Raw genomic sequence first — 17,063 nt, 5'->3', positions numbered from 1 at the left:
CCATTCGACCCAATATGCTTAGAAGAATTAGTCAATTAGTCCCATAAAGAAGAAACAAAATATTTGCCCAGAGTAGATTCTTTTTTTAAATTTTTATTGAAAAATTTTGAATTTATACTACAATAGCACACTATAGTAAAATACCAAAAATAACAATAATATTAACAATCATAAACATTCGCCCCACCCCCATGCACAACACAGCATTTTAACAACAACGCAAATTAACACAATATAAAGTTACAGAATAGAAACTACAGTAAGGAACACCCCCCCCCGGGTTGCTGCTGCTATTGACCAAGATACCTATCTTTGCGCCAGGAAGTCCAGAAAAGGCTGCCATCGTTTATAGAACCCTTGTATCGATCCTCTCAGGGCAAATTTGACCCTTTCCAGTTTTATAAATCCCGCCATGTCACTGATCCAGGTCTCCACACTTGGGGGCCTTGCATCCTTCCTTCGACGGCTACTAGGGACGCAAAGGCCAGGACACCGGCCTCTTCGCCTCCTGCACTCCCGGCTCTACCGCAACTCCAAAAATCGCGAGTCCCCACCCTGGTTTGACCCTGGATCCAACCACCCTCGACACCGTCCCCGCCACCCCCTTCCAGAATTCTTCCAGTGCTGGGCATGCCCAGAACATATGGGTGTGGTTCGCTGGACTCCCCGAACATCTGGTGCACCTATCTTCACCCCCAAAGAACCTACTCATCCTAGTCCCGGACATGTGGGCCCGGTGCAGCACCTTAAATTGGATGAGACTAAGCCTCGCACATGAGGAGGAAGAGTTGACTCTCTCCAAGGCATCCGCCCAAGTCCCGTCCTCTATCTGCTTCCCGAGTTCCTCCTCCCATTTAGCCTTCAACTCCTCCACTGACGACTCCTGCGTTACCTAATAGATGTCAGACACCTTCCCCTCTCCGACCCACACCCCCGAAAGCACTCTGTCCATCGTCCCCTGCGAGGGCAGCAAAGGGAATCCCTCTACCTGTCGCCTAGCAAACGCCTTTACCTGCAAGTATCTGCACATGTTCCCTTGGGGAAGGCCAAATTTATCTTCCAGTTCCCCCAGGCCCGCAAACCTCTCGCCAATAAACAGGTCCCTTAGTCTGCTGATGCCCGCCCTTTGCCACCCCCTAAATCCCCCATCCTTGTTCCCCGGGATGAACCGATGGTTGCCACCCAGTGGAGCCTCCATCGAGCCCCCTGTTTCCCCCCGATGCTGCCTCCACTGTCCCCAGATTCTTAGGGTCGCCGCCACCACCGGGCTCGTGGTAAACCTCTTAGGGGAGAGCGGCAACGGCGTCGTTACCATGGCACCCAGGCTCGTACCTCTACATGACGCCATCTCCATTCTTTTCCACACCGCCCCTCCCCCCTCCATCACCCATTTACGCACCATTGACACATTGGCCGCCCAATAGTACCCCAGAAGGTTGGGCAGCGCCAGCCCGCCTCTATCCCTCCCTCGCTCCAGGAACACCCTCTTCACTCTCGGAGTCCCATGTGCCCACACAAAGCTCAAAATACTGCTAGTCACTCTCCTAAAGAAGGCCCTGGGGATAAAGATGGGCAGGCACTGAAAGAGGAACAAGAACCTCGGAAGCACCGTCATTTTGACAGACTGTACCCTTCCCGCCAACGATAATGGCAGCATGTCTCACCTCTTGAACTCCTCCTCCATCTGATCTACAAGTCTGGTGAAATTATGCTTGTGAAGAGTCCCCCAGTCCCTGGCCACCTGCACCCCCGGGTACCTAAAGCTCTCCCCTGCCTGCCTAAGCGGGAGCCTACCAATTCCTTCCTCCTGGTCTCCAGGGTGCACCACAAACCCCTCACTCTTGCCTAAATTTAATTTATAACCTGAAAAGGTCCCAAACTCAGCTAGAAACTCCATCACCCCCGGCATCCCTCCCACCGGGTCCGCCACATACAGTAACAGGTCATCGGCATACAACGACACCGTATGTTCCTCTCCACCTCGCACCAAGCCTATCCACCTCTCTAAATCCCTCAACGCCATCGCCAGCGGCTCGATTGCCAGTGCAAACAACAAGGGGGACAGGGGGCAGCCCTGCCTGGTCCCTCGGTAAAGCCGGAAGTACTCCGACCTCCTCCTATTCGTGGCCACGCACGCCACCGGGGCCTCGTATAGCAGCCGTACCCATCTAATGAACCCTTCACCAAATCCAAACCTCCCCAACACCTCCCATAAGTACCCCCACTCCACTCTATCGAAGGCCTTCTCTGCATCCAGCGCCACCACTATCTCTGCCTCCCCCTCAATCGTCGGCATCATGATGACATTCAACAATCTCCGCACATTCGTATTCAGCTGCCTTCCCTTCACAAAACCTGTCTGGTCCTCGTGCACAACCCCTGGCACACAGTCCTCTATCCTGGTGGCCAGGATTTTTGCCAGCACCTTAGCATCCACGTTGAGGAGAGATATGGGCCTGTATGAACCACACTGCTGGGGGTCCTTGTCCCTCTTTAAAATTAACGAGATCAGTGCCTGCGACATCGTCGGGGGCAAAGTCCCCCCTTCCCACGCTTCGTTGAGTGTCCGCACCAGCAAGGGGCCCACTAGGTCCACAAACGTTTTATAAAATTCCACCGGGAACCCATCCGGCCCCGGTGCCTTCCCTGACTGCATCTGCCCGATCCCCTTAACTAGCTCCTCCAGCTCAATCGGCGCACCCAACCCCTCCACCTTCTCCTCCTGCACCTTCGGGAAAGAAAGCCCGTCGAGGAACCTCTCCATTCTACTCCTCTCCCCCGTTGGCTCCGACCGGTACAGTTCCCCGTAAAAATCCTTGAAGACCTCATTCACCTCTACCCCCTTCCGCACCACATTCCCACTCTTGTCTCTCACTCCAGCAATTTCCTTAGCCGCATCCCGCTTGGGGAGCTGATGAGCCAGCATCCTACTCGCCTTTTCACCATGTTCGTACACTGCCCCTTGTGCCTTCCTCCACTGTGCCTCCGCCTTTCTAGTGGTCAGCAAATCAAATTTAGCCTGCAGGCTGCACCTCTCCCCCAACAGCCCCTCCTCTGGTGCCTCTGCATACCTCCTGTCCACCTCCAGCATCTTTCCCACCAGTCTATCCCTCTCACTCCTCTCCCTGTGTGCCCGGATGGATATCAGCTCCCCACGAATCACTGCCTTCAGGGCTTCCCAGACCATCCCCACCTGAACCTCCCCCGTATCATTCACCTCGAGGTACCCCTCAATACTTGCCCGGACCCTCCTACACACCACCTCCTCCGCCAACAACCCCACATCCAACCGCCACAACGGGCGCTGGTCCCGCACCTCCCCCATCTCCAACTCTATCCAATGCGGAGCGTGGTCGGAGATTGCAATGGCCGAATAATCGGCCTCCTCCACTCTCGGAATCAGTCCCCTGCTCACCACGAAGATGTCTATCCGAGAGTAGACCCTATGTACGTGGGAGAAGAAAGAGTACTCGCATGCCCTCGGCCTCACAAACCTCCATGGATCCACCCCACCCATCTGGTCCATAAACCCTCTCAGTACCTTGGCCGCCGCCGGCCTCCTACCCGTCCTAGAGCTGGACCGATCCAGTGAAGGATCCAACACTGTATTAAAGTCCCCCCCCATGATCAGACCTCCTGCCTCCAGATCCGGGACCCGTCCCAACATACGCGTCATAAAGCCCGCATCGTCCCAATTTGGGGCATACACACTAGCCAGTACCACCTTCTCTCCTTGTAGCCTGCCCCTAACCATAACATACCTACCCCCCTTATCCGCCACCACCTCCAATGCCTCAAACAACACATTTTTCCCCACCAGAATCGCCACTCCCCAGTTCTTCACATCCAACCCAGAGTGGAAAACCTGCCCCACCCATCCCTTCCTCAGGCGGACCTGGTCTGTCACCTTCAGGTGGGTCTCCTGAAGCATTGCCACATCTGCCTTTAGCCCCCTCAGATGAACCAGTACCCTCGACCGCTTCACTGGCCCATTCAACCCTCTCTCATTCCAGGTGACCAACCGGATCAGAGGGCGTCCCGCCCCCCTCCCATGTCGAATAGCCATAGCCCGTCAACTGCCCGCCCCAGGCCGGCACCCCCTGCCCGACCCAGTTCCCACGGCGACAACACCTCATCTCTGTCCCCCCAGCCCCCACCAGCTCCTTCCTGACCCTACTAGCAGCAACCGGGTATTCCCCTTTCCCCCCCTCCCTTCCCCCCCCCCAGGCTAGGAACCCTCCTAGCTGCGAATCGTCCTCCATTGTACTTCCGTGGGTCAGCTAACTTCTGCTGAATCCGAAAACTCCCACCAATAACCGGACCCCTCCCAAAGTGGGATCATCCCCCAATCTATCCCTCCTCCAGGCACCGCTCCAGCGCGGGGAAGAACCCGCCTCCTCCCGTCACAGTCTCCGCCCCCCCAGCCCCGCAGCGTGGGAAACCAGAGGAAAGCCCGCGCTTTCAGCCCAGAGTAGATTCTAATAACCAGGTATATCCTTGGTTCAGGAAAAAGGAAAATATGTCTGATGCGTTTTTGTCCCATAGCCATGTTCTTTCGCTTTAAGTATTTATCCAGTTCCCTTTTGAAGGTGACTGTTAAACCAGTTTCCACTGTCCGTTCAGGCAAAGCAACCAGGTCATAACTTGTTGCATTTTTAAAAAAAATCACCCCTTCTATCCCCACCTGGCTCTTGTGTCAATTGCCTGAAATTTTTATCCTCTTACAAGTTTCTTCAAGTTTCTCCTTTTTTCACTCTACGAAAACCGTCATGATTTTGAATATCTCTAATCTGTGCTCTTAAGGAAAATGATCCAGCTTCTCCAGTCTCCACATTACTGAACTCACTCATTCCTGGTACCATTGTTGTAAATGGGCAGCACGGTAGCACAATGGTTAACACAGTTGCTTCACACTTCCAGGGTCCCAGGTTCGATTCCCGGCTTGAGTCACTGTCTGTGCGGAGTCTGCACATTCTCCCCGTGTGTGCATGGGTTTCCTCCGGGTGCTCCGGTTTACTCCCACAGTCCAGAGATGTGGAGGTTAGGTGGATTGGCTATGCTAAATTGCCCTTAGTGTCCAAAAAGGTTGAGTGGGGTTGCTGGGTTACAGGGATAGGTTAGAAGTGTGGGCTTAAGTGGGGTGCTCTTTCCAAGTGCCGGTGCAGACTCGATAGGCTGAATGGCCTCCTTGTGCACTGTAAATTGTATGAAATAAATCTCCTCCCCATCCTTGCAAGGCTATCATCATCATATTGACTGAAAATACAGATCATTAACTTTCTGAAAAAACCCTTTTCTTGATGTTTTGATGAGCTGCATGGTCTTTCATTTTAATAAAGGTAGTTTGACTTGAGCATTGAAAATTTGGAATAATTTTCTGAAGTGACAAGCTTTTTTCAAGGTGCTATGTAAGTATATTTTGTTTAGTTATAGACAAGCTACTGGCTGTTCTTTTGGATTTCGATGAGTTGGGCTCTGAGATGCATTGCTAACTGGAAAACAATCCGAATCGGTCACTTGTTCACAGCAGATAATGATCTATGAAAATGCCTGGGAAAAGATTTGTACATGGGATAAGGGTGCAGGAGTAGGCCATCTGGCTTCTTGAACCTGCTTAGGATCATGGCTGCACTTTTGTTTTTCCCAATTAAGGGGCAATTCAGCGCGGCCAATTCACCTACCTGCACAGCTTTCTGGGTTGTGGGGGTGTGACCCACGCAGACTTGGGGAGAATGTGAAAACTCCACATGGGCAGTGACTGAGGCCGGGATCGAACCCAGGACCTCAGCGCTGTGAGGCAGCAGTGCTAACCACTGTGCCGCCGTGCTGCCTCTGGCCATTAAATAAATGTAGGAATTCAAGAGAAATCTTTTTATCCAGAGTGGTGAAGAGGTGGCATTTATTTTATATAGTTGAGGTGAATAGTTTGTATGCGTTTATGGGAAGGCTAGATAAAGACACGAAGGAGAGATGAATAGAGTTGGGAGGCAGCTCATCAGGACAGTTTGAGCTGAATGTACAGCGCAGTGCGCAGTAATCGGCCAATGTAATTCTCTGGACCACTCCATTAAATACACTTCCTAATTCTCTAATTTCATGCATTTCCCTTATTTTTTGAAATATGTTCAAAATAATGGAAAGCCAAGACCTAATCCAGTAATGCTGTTGAACAAACGTTTTGACAGTGGCGTAATGCAAAATTACTAATTAATCTTGTCATTTGTGTGCTAGGTGAGTAGCATAGTCTGCCTTAATGGAAGCTAATTGAATTGGGGCTGGTCTCGCAGGAAAGAAGAAAAACTTGAATTTATACAGAGCCTCTTCACAACCTGACTGAGAGGTAATGGTGCTTTACACTCAGCCATTCTGACACTTGGGATATAGGGAACCCTTTTGATCAATCTGTGGGCTATATTGGCTGTATGCATATGAGATCAGAATCTAGGTTGGTTGGTGTGCTGCCATGACCAACAACCTGCTTACTCTGGAGGGATGGGCACTGGAGTGGTTTCTGTCTGTCAACAAAATCTGCTGATGACATCAAGATAGGTAAAGAAGTAAGTTGTCATGAGGAGGATGCGAAGAGAGACAAAGGGGATAGAGAAAGGTTAAGTGAATGGGCAAGAATTTAACAGATGGTGTATAATATGGGAAAATATGAACTTGTCCACTTTGGCAGGACGAATAGCAAAACCGTCTACTAGTTAAATGGAGATTGCAGGGCTTGGTGAGGCAGAGGGACCCGGATGTCTTGGTACATGAATCGCAAAAAGTTAGAATGCAGCTGCAGCAAGTGATTAGGCAAATGGATGTTATCGTTTATTGCAATGGGAATGGAATATAAAAGGAGGGAAATTTTAGTACAGCTTGGTTAGGCCACATTTGGATTACTGTGTATAGTTTTGGTCTCCTTATTTGAAAAAGGACATAATTGCATTCGAAGCAGTTCAGAGAAGGTGCATTTGGCTTACTCTTGGAATTAATGGCTTATCCTATGAGGAAATGTTGCACAGGTTGGGCAAATACACTTTGAGTTTAGGAGAATGAGATGTGATCTTATTGAAACATGTAAGATCACGAGGGGACTTTAAAGGGTGGCTATTTCCTCACTTGGGGACAGCTAGAACTAGGGGACACAGTTTAAAAATAAGGGTCTCTCTTTTATGAATAAGATGAGAATTATTTTCTCTGGGTCGTTAGTCTGTGGGATTTCCTACCCCAGAAGGCAGTGGAGGCTGGGTCACTGAATTCAGAATTACAGATTTTTGACAGACAGGGGAGTCTAGGCTTATGGTGGACAGACAGGAAAGTGGAATTGAGACCACAACCAGATTAGCCATGATCTTATTGAAAGGCAGAGCAGGAATGAAGGGCCGAACGACCAACTCCTCTAAAGTCCAATGTGCCTATGTCAGTGGAATCCAGCGATGGGTTGGTGTCTTCAGACAGGAGAGACTTTTCTTGCCTAATTCAGCAATGTACACCATAAGATCAGTGAACAGACAAACATTTTGACTATTGCTTCTTGTCCTTTACGCTCACTGGCCCACATTGACTCCTGACCCAGCTGCACCTCAAATTTAAAAGTCTCAGGCAGCATGGTGGCGTAGTGGCTAGCTTTACTGCCTTACAGCGCCGAGGTGCCAGGTTCGATCCCGGACCTGGGTCACTGTCCGTGTGGAGTTTGCACATTCTCTCCGTGACTGCGTGGGTCTTACCCCGACAACCCAAAGATGTGCAGGCTAGGTGGATTGGCCACGCTAAAATTGCCCCTTAATTGGGAAAAAATGAATTGGGTACTCTAAATTTTGAAAAAAAAAATGTTATTCTCATCATTGGGATCAAATTCCTCCATGGCCTCACCCCTACCTATCTTTAATCTCCTCTTAGATCTCTACATTCCCCCAATTCTGGCACCTTGCATATCCTTGATTTTCTTTTTCTTCTCCTGGTTGCTGTGCCTTCATCTGTCTGGGGTCCTAAGCTCTGGAGTACCCTCCCTAACTCTGACTCTCCTTTCCTACTTAACACACTCAACCTCCCTTTTGTCCAATTTTTGTTCACCTGTTCTAATATCTTCTTCAGTGTCTCAATGTCAAACCGTTGTCTGATAACACTCCTGTGAAATGCCTTGGGATATTTTATTATGTTAAAGATGCTAAATATATATTTAGCGAGTCATTATTTAGGTTTGTTTCACAATAAATATGTTGCCTTGGGGCTTGGCTGAGCTCGGGTTTAACAGTACGATGATTACCACTATATTTTTATGACTAAGTGCAGACATCTGGGAATGTTGGTGCCATATCCAGGAATCTGATTGAGGATAATTGGAAGTATGAATAATGGCAAAACTTTCCTCACCACTGCATGCATTGTGGGTTTATTTTTCTCAGAGAATCAGGGATATGTTAGTCTAGATCTATCCTATGTTAAAGTACTGGATTGTAAGTACACGGATTGTAAAATGCTTTGGGACACCCTGCGATTGGGAAAGGCGCTGTGGAAATGCAAGTCGCCATCTGCCTTTGTGGCTTTTTCATCATTATTTTGCAAGTACTCAATGTATTAATGAACAAAATTAATTTTATAGGAAAATTGCAATTCTTTAGAATGGTCAGTGTAACAAGTGGGTGTGAAGGTTGGGTTCAGTTTACTGTTGCAGAGCAATTTGAAGTGCCTTTTTTCCTTGATTACTGGGTCAAGTTGAGTTCAGAGTTATAAACAGATGGTAGGTCTGGTGGCCCCTCAGTTGGGCGTTGTACAAAGTTGAACAATTGATGCTGTACTGACATCCCATGTAAGCATTGCATGTCCGTTTGTTTTGTCTTGTGTTGTTGGGGACGAGTGCTGGGAGGGATGGGGTGAATGGTTTGGTAGGCAGGGGTAAGCGGGTTGGGATGGTGGGGGAGGGGGTTGTGGCTTGGGAAGGTGGGGGAAGGAGGGATGAGCAACTTGTTGGGGAGAATTGACGGGGAAGAGCACACCATGTAACACAGGCTATTGAGATCACTGTGCATGTATTTGTGTATCCATAGAACATACACGGCAGCACGGTAGCATGGTGGTTAGCATAAATGCTTCACAGCTCCAGGGTCCCAGGTTCGATTCCCGGCTGGGTCACTGTCTGTGTGAAGTCTGCACGTCCTCCCCGGGTGTGCGTGGGTTTCCTCCGGGTGCTCCGGTTTCCTCCCACAGTCCAATGATGTGCGGGTTAGGTGGATTGGCCATGCTAAATTGCCCGTAGTGTCCTAATAGTAAGGTTAAGGGGGGGAGTTGTTGGGTTATGGGTATAGGGTGGATACATGGGTTTGAGTAGGGTGATCATTGCTCGGCACAACATCGAGGGCCGAAGGGCCTGTTCTGTGCTGTACTGTTCTATGTTCTATACATTGCAGAAGGAGGCCATTCGGCCCATCGATTCTGCACCGACCCACTTAAGCCCTCACTTCCACCCCATCCCCGTAACCCAATAACCCCTCTTAACCTTTTTGGACACAAGGAGCAATTTAGCATGGTAATCCACCTAAACTGCAAGTCTTTGGTCCTTGGGAGGTAACCGGAGCACCCGGAGGAAACTCACGCAGACACGGGGAGAACGTGCAGACTCCGCACAGACAGTGACCCAGTGGGGAATCTAACCTGGGACCCTGGTGCTGTGAAGCCACAGTGTTAGCCACTTGTGCTACCATGCAGATGATACCTGGTAAGCTTCAAGTAAATATGCCTACATCCCAGTGGGAGAAATGCTTCAAGCATTTAACATTCCACTTATTTTGGCTTTCAGACTTGAATGCCCCATCTAAGCCTGGTCCTGCAAACATAGCTTCTGAGTGTGGTGCTTTAATAAAATAGTGAACCCTGTTTTGTATCTCCTGGTAACTGGATGGTGCAGGTCAGTTGTGACCTCTTCCTCCTTCCATCCCCAAGGAAATCAATGCAATTAGCAATATCCGAAGTACACTTCTGCTTATATTGATGTTATGTGACCGTTGCTGTGATTTACTGCAACTGTGTTCCATCTACTTGGGCTGGAAGTAATTTTGTATTTTTTTTCACAAGAATGATCTGTGTTCTGTTTTCTCTCCCAATAGAATATGGACCAGATAATTTGTCCTGATTGACAGTGTGGGCAGGACCGTTAGCTTGATAGTCCCTCTGGGGTGTGCTTTTAAGTTGATGATTGCTACCCAGCTGGCTGCTTGTTGCTTGTGACCTTGTATTGATGTTGAGGTGTGATGTAGTGTGTTGTTCTCTCGTCCCTTAGCTTGTGCTGCTCCTTAAAAGAAAAGCATTTTGGGCTTCTAAGTTCTTCATTTGAAACTGTTGGATGTCTATCAAACCCTGTGAACAAGATCTTGGCTGATTTGGACTTTTGATTAAAACATCAGACCAGTGTCCCGGTTGACTGTGTGCTGGAACACATGCCTGCTTTTGTCTCCAGACTCTATCTGTCTGATGAGGATTATTTGGTATATAAGACATGTTTCGATCAATGGAATTAACGTGGGTGTATCTTGAACCATTTATCCAAAGGTTCTTAAGTGTAACTGCATTGGCTGTAGAGGAACAGGAGCACTTGCACCGGCAGCCACTGAGGACATCATTGTTGTAGTAAACCTGCCACTAAGTCAACTTTCAGTGGCTCTTAACACTGAATCTATGACGATAAGGGTCTAATTCATTCATGACTCCAGCCTTGAATGTTTGATATTCGGTCTGCATTTATTGAAGCAGCTTGCCTTCACAATGTAGTCATCCGCAGCAAAGTTTAATTCCTGAAAGACCATACGCAATGTTTTAAAATCTGTCTATAGCTAACACTGAGAAACTGTAAGCTGATGGTTGGGAGAATGCAGTTTCCTGTGTGAGGTTGCCCTGACGTGCCAACTTAGTGTCCTGTCTGCATACAATGCCTGGTTCTGTTTATTGTAAAATTGAGACTAGTCCAATTAAAAGGGACATCGCCATGTACTTTGAAATGAGACGGGACTAACCTAACGAGAGCACTGCTGATCCGTCATCCATCTATTCTTGTGACCTAGTTGTGGGCTTTCCCAATGTAGCAGCCTGATTTTAATCCTTTTTTGAAAAAAATGGTCTTGCACTGGTGCAGACACCACTGATAAGTAAAGATTGCCTGGAAGAGTGAATGTTAGCAGCACTTGCTCTGGTAATGCAAGGGAGTGTCTTATTACAGAAACATTGATTTGTACAGCCTGCGGTGTGCTGGGGCTGATGCTAAACACTGCAGCATCATTTTGCTGTAAAATCAGGGCAGCATTAGCAAGATCTGCAGGCTTAACAGGTGTCTGGGAAGATTGGCAGAACCAGTCTGGTTTTTCAAAAAATTACAGCGTGTGGCCTTTCTCTCCCACCTCTCGTGGCTGTGTGTGTGTGTGATGGTGATTATTGGATCGGTCTTTTCAGCAGCTGCGGCGTCTGGAATATTGACTGCATCTCTGTTGCTCAGGTACAGTGCAAAGATGTGCTAATGATGAGCACTGAACAAAGCTGCACTGAGAGTTGCAGCAGCAGTTTTCTGTGCTGCTCAGTGCACAATTTCGTGGGTGTTTGAGCATGGCTGTTCATAGTCGACAAAACCCACACTGAAAGAAATTGGTTTTAAAAACTGCTGGAAGATGTTTGCATTGTGGGCATCTGGCTCTATTTTGAGTGCTACAGCATACTCTTTGTTTCAAAATCTAAAGCTGTAGCTTCTGGTTGTCAGTCTTTTGTTTAGAAGCTGGTGTTCTGCCATTCAGCAAAAGACTTCGAGAAATAAGCCTTATAGAGATAATGACTGTATAATGAGATTTCATTTTCTTCAGACTTGGTTTTCATCTTGTTTCATACTTGCAGCAAGAGCTTAAAATTGTCCAGGAACTGTATAATTTTAAAATTTCATACATATAAATTTTTGACTTCTTGGAGCTGTCGGGTATTTCCACTCGGATCAGGTATCAAACACAGATAATTGCAGTGTGTATTTTTCACACCGGTATATTTATTTGCAATATATCGGTGTTTGCTTTTAGGATTGTAACCTGCCACTCGCGTTCTTTAATTTACATACAGTTCTTAATCTTCTGAATTGACTCCTTTTTGCAGTACCGCCCGAGCTATCACTTGAAGAGAGAGAAGAACTGGACAACATTAGGCGAAGGAAAAAGGAACTGATGGCTGACATTGAGGTGGGTCTGCCTGGCTTTTGAACCTGGTACGTGGTTTCACAGCTGCTGCTCCTCCAGCTCTGGCCTCTTGTTCATCCTCCACTTGCTTTGAGGATCCCAAGTGGTAGAATTCCCTCCCTGAACACCTCATGCCATACCCTTTTAAGATGCTGCTTGAATTCTACCTTTGACCAAGCATTTACTCAACTGTTTTGATGTCATCACTTTTTGGCTTGGTGTCAATATTTTTCTTGTCTGAATGCTCCTGTTGAAGCACTTCGAGTTTTGTTGCCTCTAGACTTGAAGAATATTCCAGCAGACACCTAGCTGATCTCTTTCCCCCAACCCCGACATTTTACCCTCTGTAAACTTAATTTAAAAAAATAAATTTTGAGTACCCAAATTATTTTTTCCAATTAAGGGGCAATTTAGCCTGGCCAATCTACTTAGCCTGCACATCTTTGGGTTGTGGGGGCGAAACCCACGCAAACACGTGGAGAATGTACAAACTCCACATGGACAGTGACCCAGAGCCGGGTCCTCAGTGCCGTGAGACAGCAGTGCCAACCAATGTGCCACCGTGTTGCCCTTCCCCGTGTAATTTTAATGTCATCCAATGTTTGTGTTCCTCTAACTTGCACCAAATCCTGTTATAGCATTCCTCTGTGCAGAAGGAGGCCATTTGGCCCATAGAGTCTGCACCGGCCCTCTGAAAGAGCATCCTACCTCGACTAAGTCCCCGCCCTATCCCCGTAACCTCACCTAACTTGCACATCTTTGGACTGTGGGAGGAAACTGGAATATCTAGAACTAGAGGTCACTATTTAAAAATAAAGGGTCATTCGCTTAAGATCAGGATGAAGAGTTTTTTTTCTGAGGGTCATGAGTCTGGAACTCTTTTCCTCAAAAGATAGTGGAAACATAATCTTTAAATGTTTTTAAGGCAAAGCTAGATAGATTTTTATAGAATCATATAATCATCGAATCCCTACAGTGCACAATAGGCCATTCAGCCCATCAAGTCTGCACCGACTTTCCAAAAGAGCACCCTAACTAGGTCCACTCCCCCACCCTATCCCAGTAACCCCAGCTAACCCTTTGGACACTTGAGGGGCAATTTAGCATGGTCAATCCACCTAACCTGTACATCGTTGGACTGTGGGAGGAAACCCATGCAGACATGGTGAGAATGTGCAAACTCCACATGGACTGTCGCCGAAGGTTGGAATTGAACCCGGGTCCCTGGTGCTTTGAAGTAGCAGTGCTAACCACTGTGCCACTCATGTAAAAAAATATATAAATTTTGTGTACCCAATTATTTTTTTCTCCTATTAAGGGGCAATTTAGTGTGGCCAATCCACCTAACCTGCACATCTTTGGATTGTGGAGGTTAAACCCACGCAGACATGGGGAGAATGTGCAACCACTCACAATTAACAAGGGGACGAAAGGTTATCTGGGATAGGCAGGCATGTGGGATTGTGGTTACAATCCGGTTCGCCATGATCTTCTTGAATGGCGGTGAAGGCTGGAGGGACCGAGTAGCCTACTCCTAATTTGTATGTTCGAATGTTGGCCACCCCTGTGCGCGCTGAACTATATTGGCTCCTGGTCTGACAGCATCTTGATTTTAAAATTCTCATCCCTGTTTTCAAATCCCTCCCAAGGCCTCCCCACTCCCCATCTCTCTAATCTCCTGCAGTCTGACAACACTTTAGAGAAACCTGAGCTATTCCTAGTTTTGGCCTCTTTAAGCATCGGCAGTTTTAATTGTTCTACCATTGGTGGCTGTGCTCTGGAAATTCTTACCCAAGCTTCCCTACTTTTACTTGAAGGCTCTCCTTTAAAAACTACCTCTGGCCACACTTTTGGCCATCCACTCTAATATCTCCTTAAAATTCGACACCAAGACACATTATCTTGTAATGGTCCTGTTAGGTGCCTTGGAATGTTTTGCTAGCAAAGGGGATATATAAATACCAGTTGTTGCTGTAATGAGGCCTAATATATTGTGTACCCATATTTTTTTATGTTGAATACACGTTGTGTGGCTTCGCATCTATTATCATGAACTCCGTTTACCCATGAAGGTCAACTTGAATTTGGGTGTATTGATTTTAAACTTGATTCAATCGCCTTGGCATTAATGCATAACCTCTGATGAGAGCTAGGAAAATGGTTTAAAATTAATGAACTTGTCCAGAGCGTGCTTGTACGTGTGCCAAAGCCAAATCATCAAGAAGGAGAGACCACTGGGAATTTCAGGAAGCCTTGGTGACACATATTCTAATCTTCACTTTGGTCGGTCTGAATTTATGTGCATCTGCATTGAAATTGACCCAAGCTCTGAACAATTCCACGTCCAAAACACTGCATACTTCAAAATGTACTTGCACGCTCTGTCTCTGTAGCAACCCCTTTAGAAGCAAATTTGCAGAAGATTACATTTTATTTGATGTGACAGTGGCAACATTCTTATGTTTGCTGTGCAAAGCATTAGCATTTTTGCAAATCCCGTATTTTTCTATGCTTTCTGCAAAATATGGAATGGCAAATGTAACCTTACAAATCATAACTGAGAATTCTGTACCCAATTAGGTGGGTTTTTTAAAAAAAAAAATTGTTCTCTACGTGGGTGTTGCTGGTGAGGCCTGGTTGACCTGAGAAGCTGTTGGGGAGCCACCCCTTGAATTTCTGTAGTCCTTGTGGGTCCATGTTGGCATCACTCTGGATCTCCATTTATGAATGCATTTTTTAAAACAGCTTTATAAATCGCCATTTGATAAAAATGTATCACTGTGCCTTTTACTGGTGTATACACCCTTTCCTTATTCTCCCTGGTTTTAAAAATAGCACTCCATATTTTTTCCATTTAATCTGCTATCTGGACGCTCAATTGATTAACTTGTCTGTCTCCTCCTGAAGTCATTGCAGTTGTCTTTTTTTTCTTAATTGCATCAACCCCTCCGGGGGGGGGGGGGGGGGGGGGGGGAATTACAGTTGCTTCCTGGCCTTCAAATAAATTTATTACGTTGTTGGATTTTATCTTAAGCTATGTTGAATACAGTACACCGCATCCTCATTCTAAAACTGGAACCAATATAAGACAATCGGACCTCTTCTGCATCCCACGCTATTGTGTTTTGGGCACCCCATTGTCCTCTGGCATACACTATAACCATGGCAAGTGGTTTGTCAGTTGTAAGCTGTCATTTTCACTGCCTCCTTTGTGCAAAATAATGCTACTTTGGGAACAATTGTGTTCAATGTGATAAGTATAGAAATCTAACTGTGCAGTTCTACATTGCCCACCCTCACTGCGACTGCATCAATGTTTGAGCAGAGTACATAACAGAGAACATTTGTCCTGAGTAAATTCTTCAGGAGTCTGCCTCAGATTTTCCCGTAGCATTATCCTATTGCTTTGCAATTCTTGCTCTTCATTTTTATCCTGGGAGTAGGTTTGAATTCCCAGGGGAGGGGAAAAAAGGGGAGTGATTTAGTTTTGTGGTATTGTCTGTCTACAGCTGCTTGCCACATGAATAGGCTGGCTTTGTGGGACTCTTGTATTTCATCAATTACTCCATCTTTTTTGAAGCATCAGGATTTGGAATAATCTTCTCTGGGGGGTGGGGGCTTGCGGTTGGGTTTCTTTTTTAATGCTATCTTGTAAAAACTGTAATTCAGTGTCTTCTAGGTTTAACATTTTAATATCTGTTTTACAGAGGCTGAAAGATGAGATAGCTGAAGTAATGACTGAGATTGAGACTCTGACTTGCACTGATGAAAGGTAAGTTGGCTGTTCATACTCTAACAATTGCCGCAGCCCAGATGTTTTTTAATTATCTTTTATTAAGGTTGACATGTGGTGATGTCTGTGTGTGCAGTAAGATTATAAGCATGACTGCTTTTTGAATCTGTGAAGAAAAGTGCTGTTGCTTTTGTTAATGTTTTACTTGAGACTGTAAAATTGCTAGTTTAACAAAAGACTTGATTTACGTTAATCGTTATAACGCGAATGCACACCAGTTTACCCCTCCAAATGTGTCCTGAAATATGTATTGATTTAAGTCGCATTACAGAGATCTGTGTTTTGCTCTGCTTTGAGGGAATAACCAACTGTTATCATTAACAATGGTTACGTTTTTGAAGCTAACCTGTGTTATTCTAAATGAGGGAGGCCTGCATGTGTGGATTAGGGCAAACAGCATTTTTATTTTTCTTGTGTTGAGTATGGAGTTGAACTGGGTGTAACACTTGACCGATGTGTCATGCTGGACCTGTAATTTAATTGTGTCCCCCATCTTTGAACTTGTGGGGAGGGGGCAGGTATGGTGGTGGTGGTTTGGGAGGCGGTGAGAGTGGAATTTTTAAGGTTCTGCAGCAGCTGAGTCTTGCATCTGTAGAACACCAGAGCGGCATTGTCAGCAAGGCTCTTTGCTTATCAACAACCTCCATTTATGAAGCAGCTTTTTAATGAAGTAATACATCCCAAAGCACTTTGGAGGAGGGTTATCGGATAAAATTTGGCACTGAGCTACATAATGAGATTTGTGGGCAGGTTTGAAGGATCATCCTAAAGGAGGAGAGTGAGGCAGAGAGGTTTAGGGAACAAATTTCACCGCTGAAACAATTTAAGGCATGACTATCAATGGCGGAATGATGAAAATCTGGGGTGCAAAGGGCCAAGTTGGAGGGGCGTTGAGTTCTGAAGGAGTTTGGTGCTGGAAGAGGTTATAAAGATGGGGAGGGTGAAAAGCCATGGAAGTATTTGAACAGGAGGATGCCAATTACTATTTTATATTTATATAATGTTTTTAACATAAAACATCTCAACACCATTCACAGGGGCATTGCAAAACAAAATGTATCACTGGGCTACATCAGGAG

General features: G+C 46.5%; 1 protein-coding gene across 4 annotated transcripts in view; it reads left to right on the top strand.

Annotated features, from left to right (window-relative positions):
* cyth3a (cytohesin 3a) overlaps nucleotides 1-17,063 on the top strand; it is a 105,292-nt gene that overhangs the window by 54,008 nt on the left and 34,221 nt on the right. The window contains exons 1-3 of one of the 4 annotated variants that reach the window (XM_038819952.1): nucleotides 11,056-11,173; nucleotides 12,112-12,194; nucleotides 15,899-15,963. In XM_038819952.1, coding sequence (XP_038675880.1) covers nucleotides 12,180-12,194; nucleotides 15,899-15,963 — 80 coding nt within the window. In that variant the 5' untranslated portion in view covers nucleotides 11,056-11,173; nucleotides 12,112-12,179. Of the gene's footprint in view, nucleotides 1-11,055; nucleotides 11,174-11,260; nucleotides 11,474-11,547; nucleotides 11,961-12,111; nucleotides 12,195-15,898; nucleotides 15,964-17,063 lie in introns of those variants that run through there. The other 3 variants (XM_038819953.1, XM_038819954.1, XM_038819951.1) reach the window with 3 other exon arrangements.

This window comes from Scyliorhinus canicula, chromosome 15, assembly GCF_902713615.1.
Source record: "Scyliorhinus canicula chromosome 15, sScyCan1.1, whole genome shotgun sequence".
NCBI classification, from domain to species: domain Eukaryota; kingdom Metazoa; phylum Chordata; class Chondrichthyes; order Carcharhiniformes; family Scyliorhinidae; genus Scyliorhinus; species Scyliorhinus canicula.
Note: the sequence above shows the minus strand (reverse complement) of the source record. Positions and strands in the feature narration are given on the sequence as shown.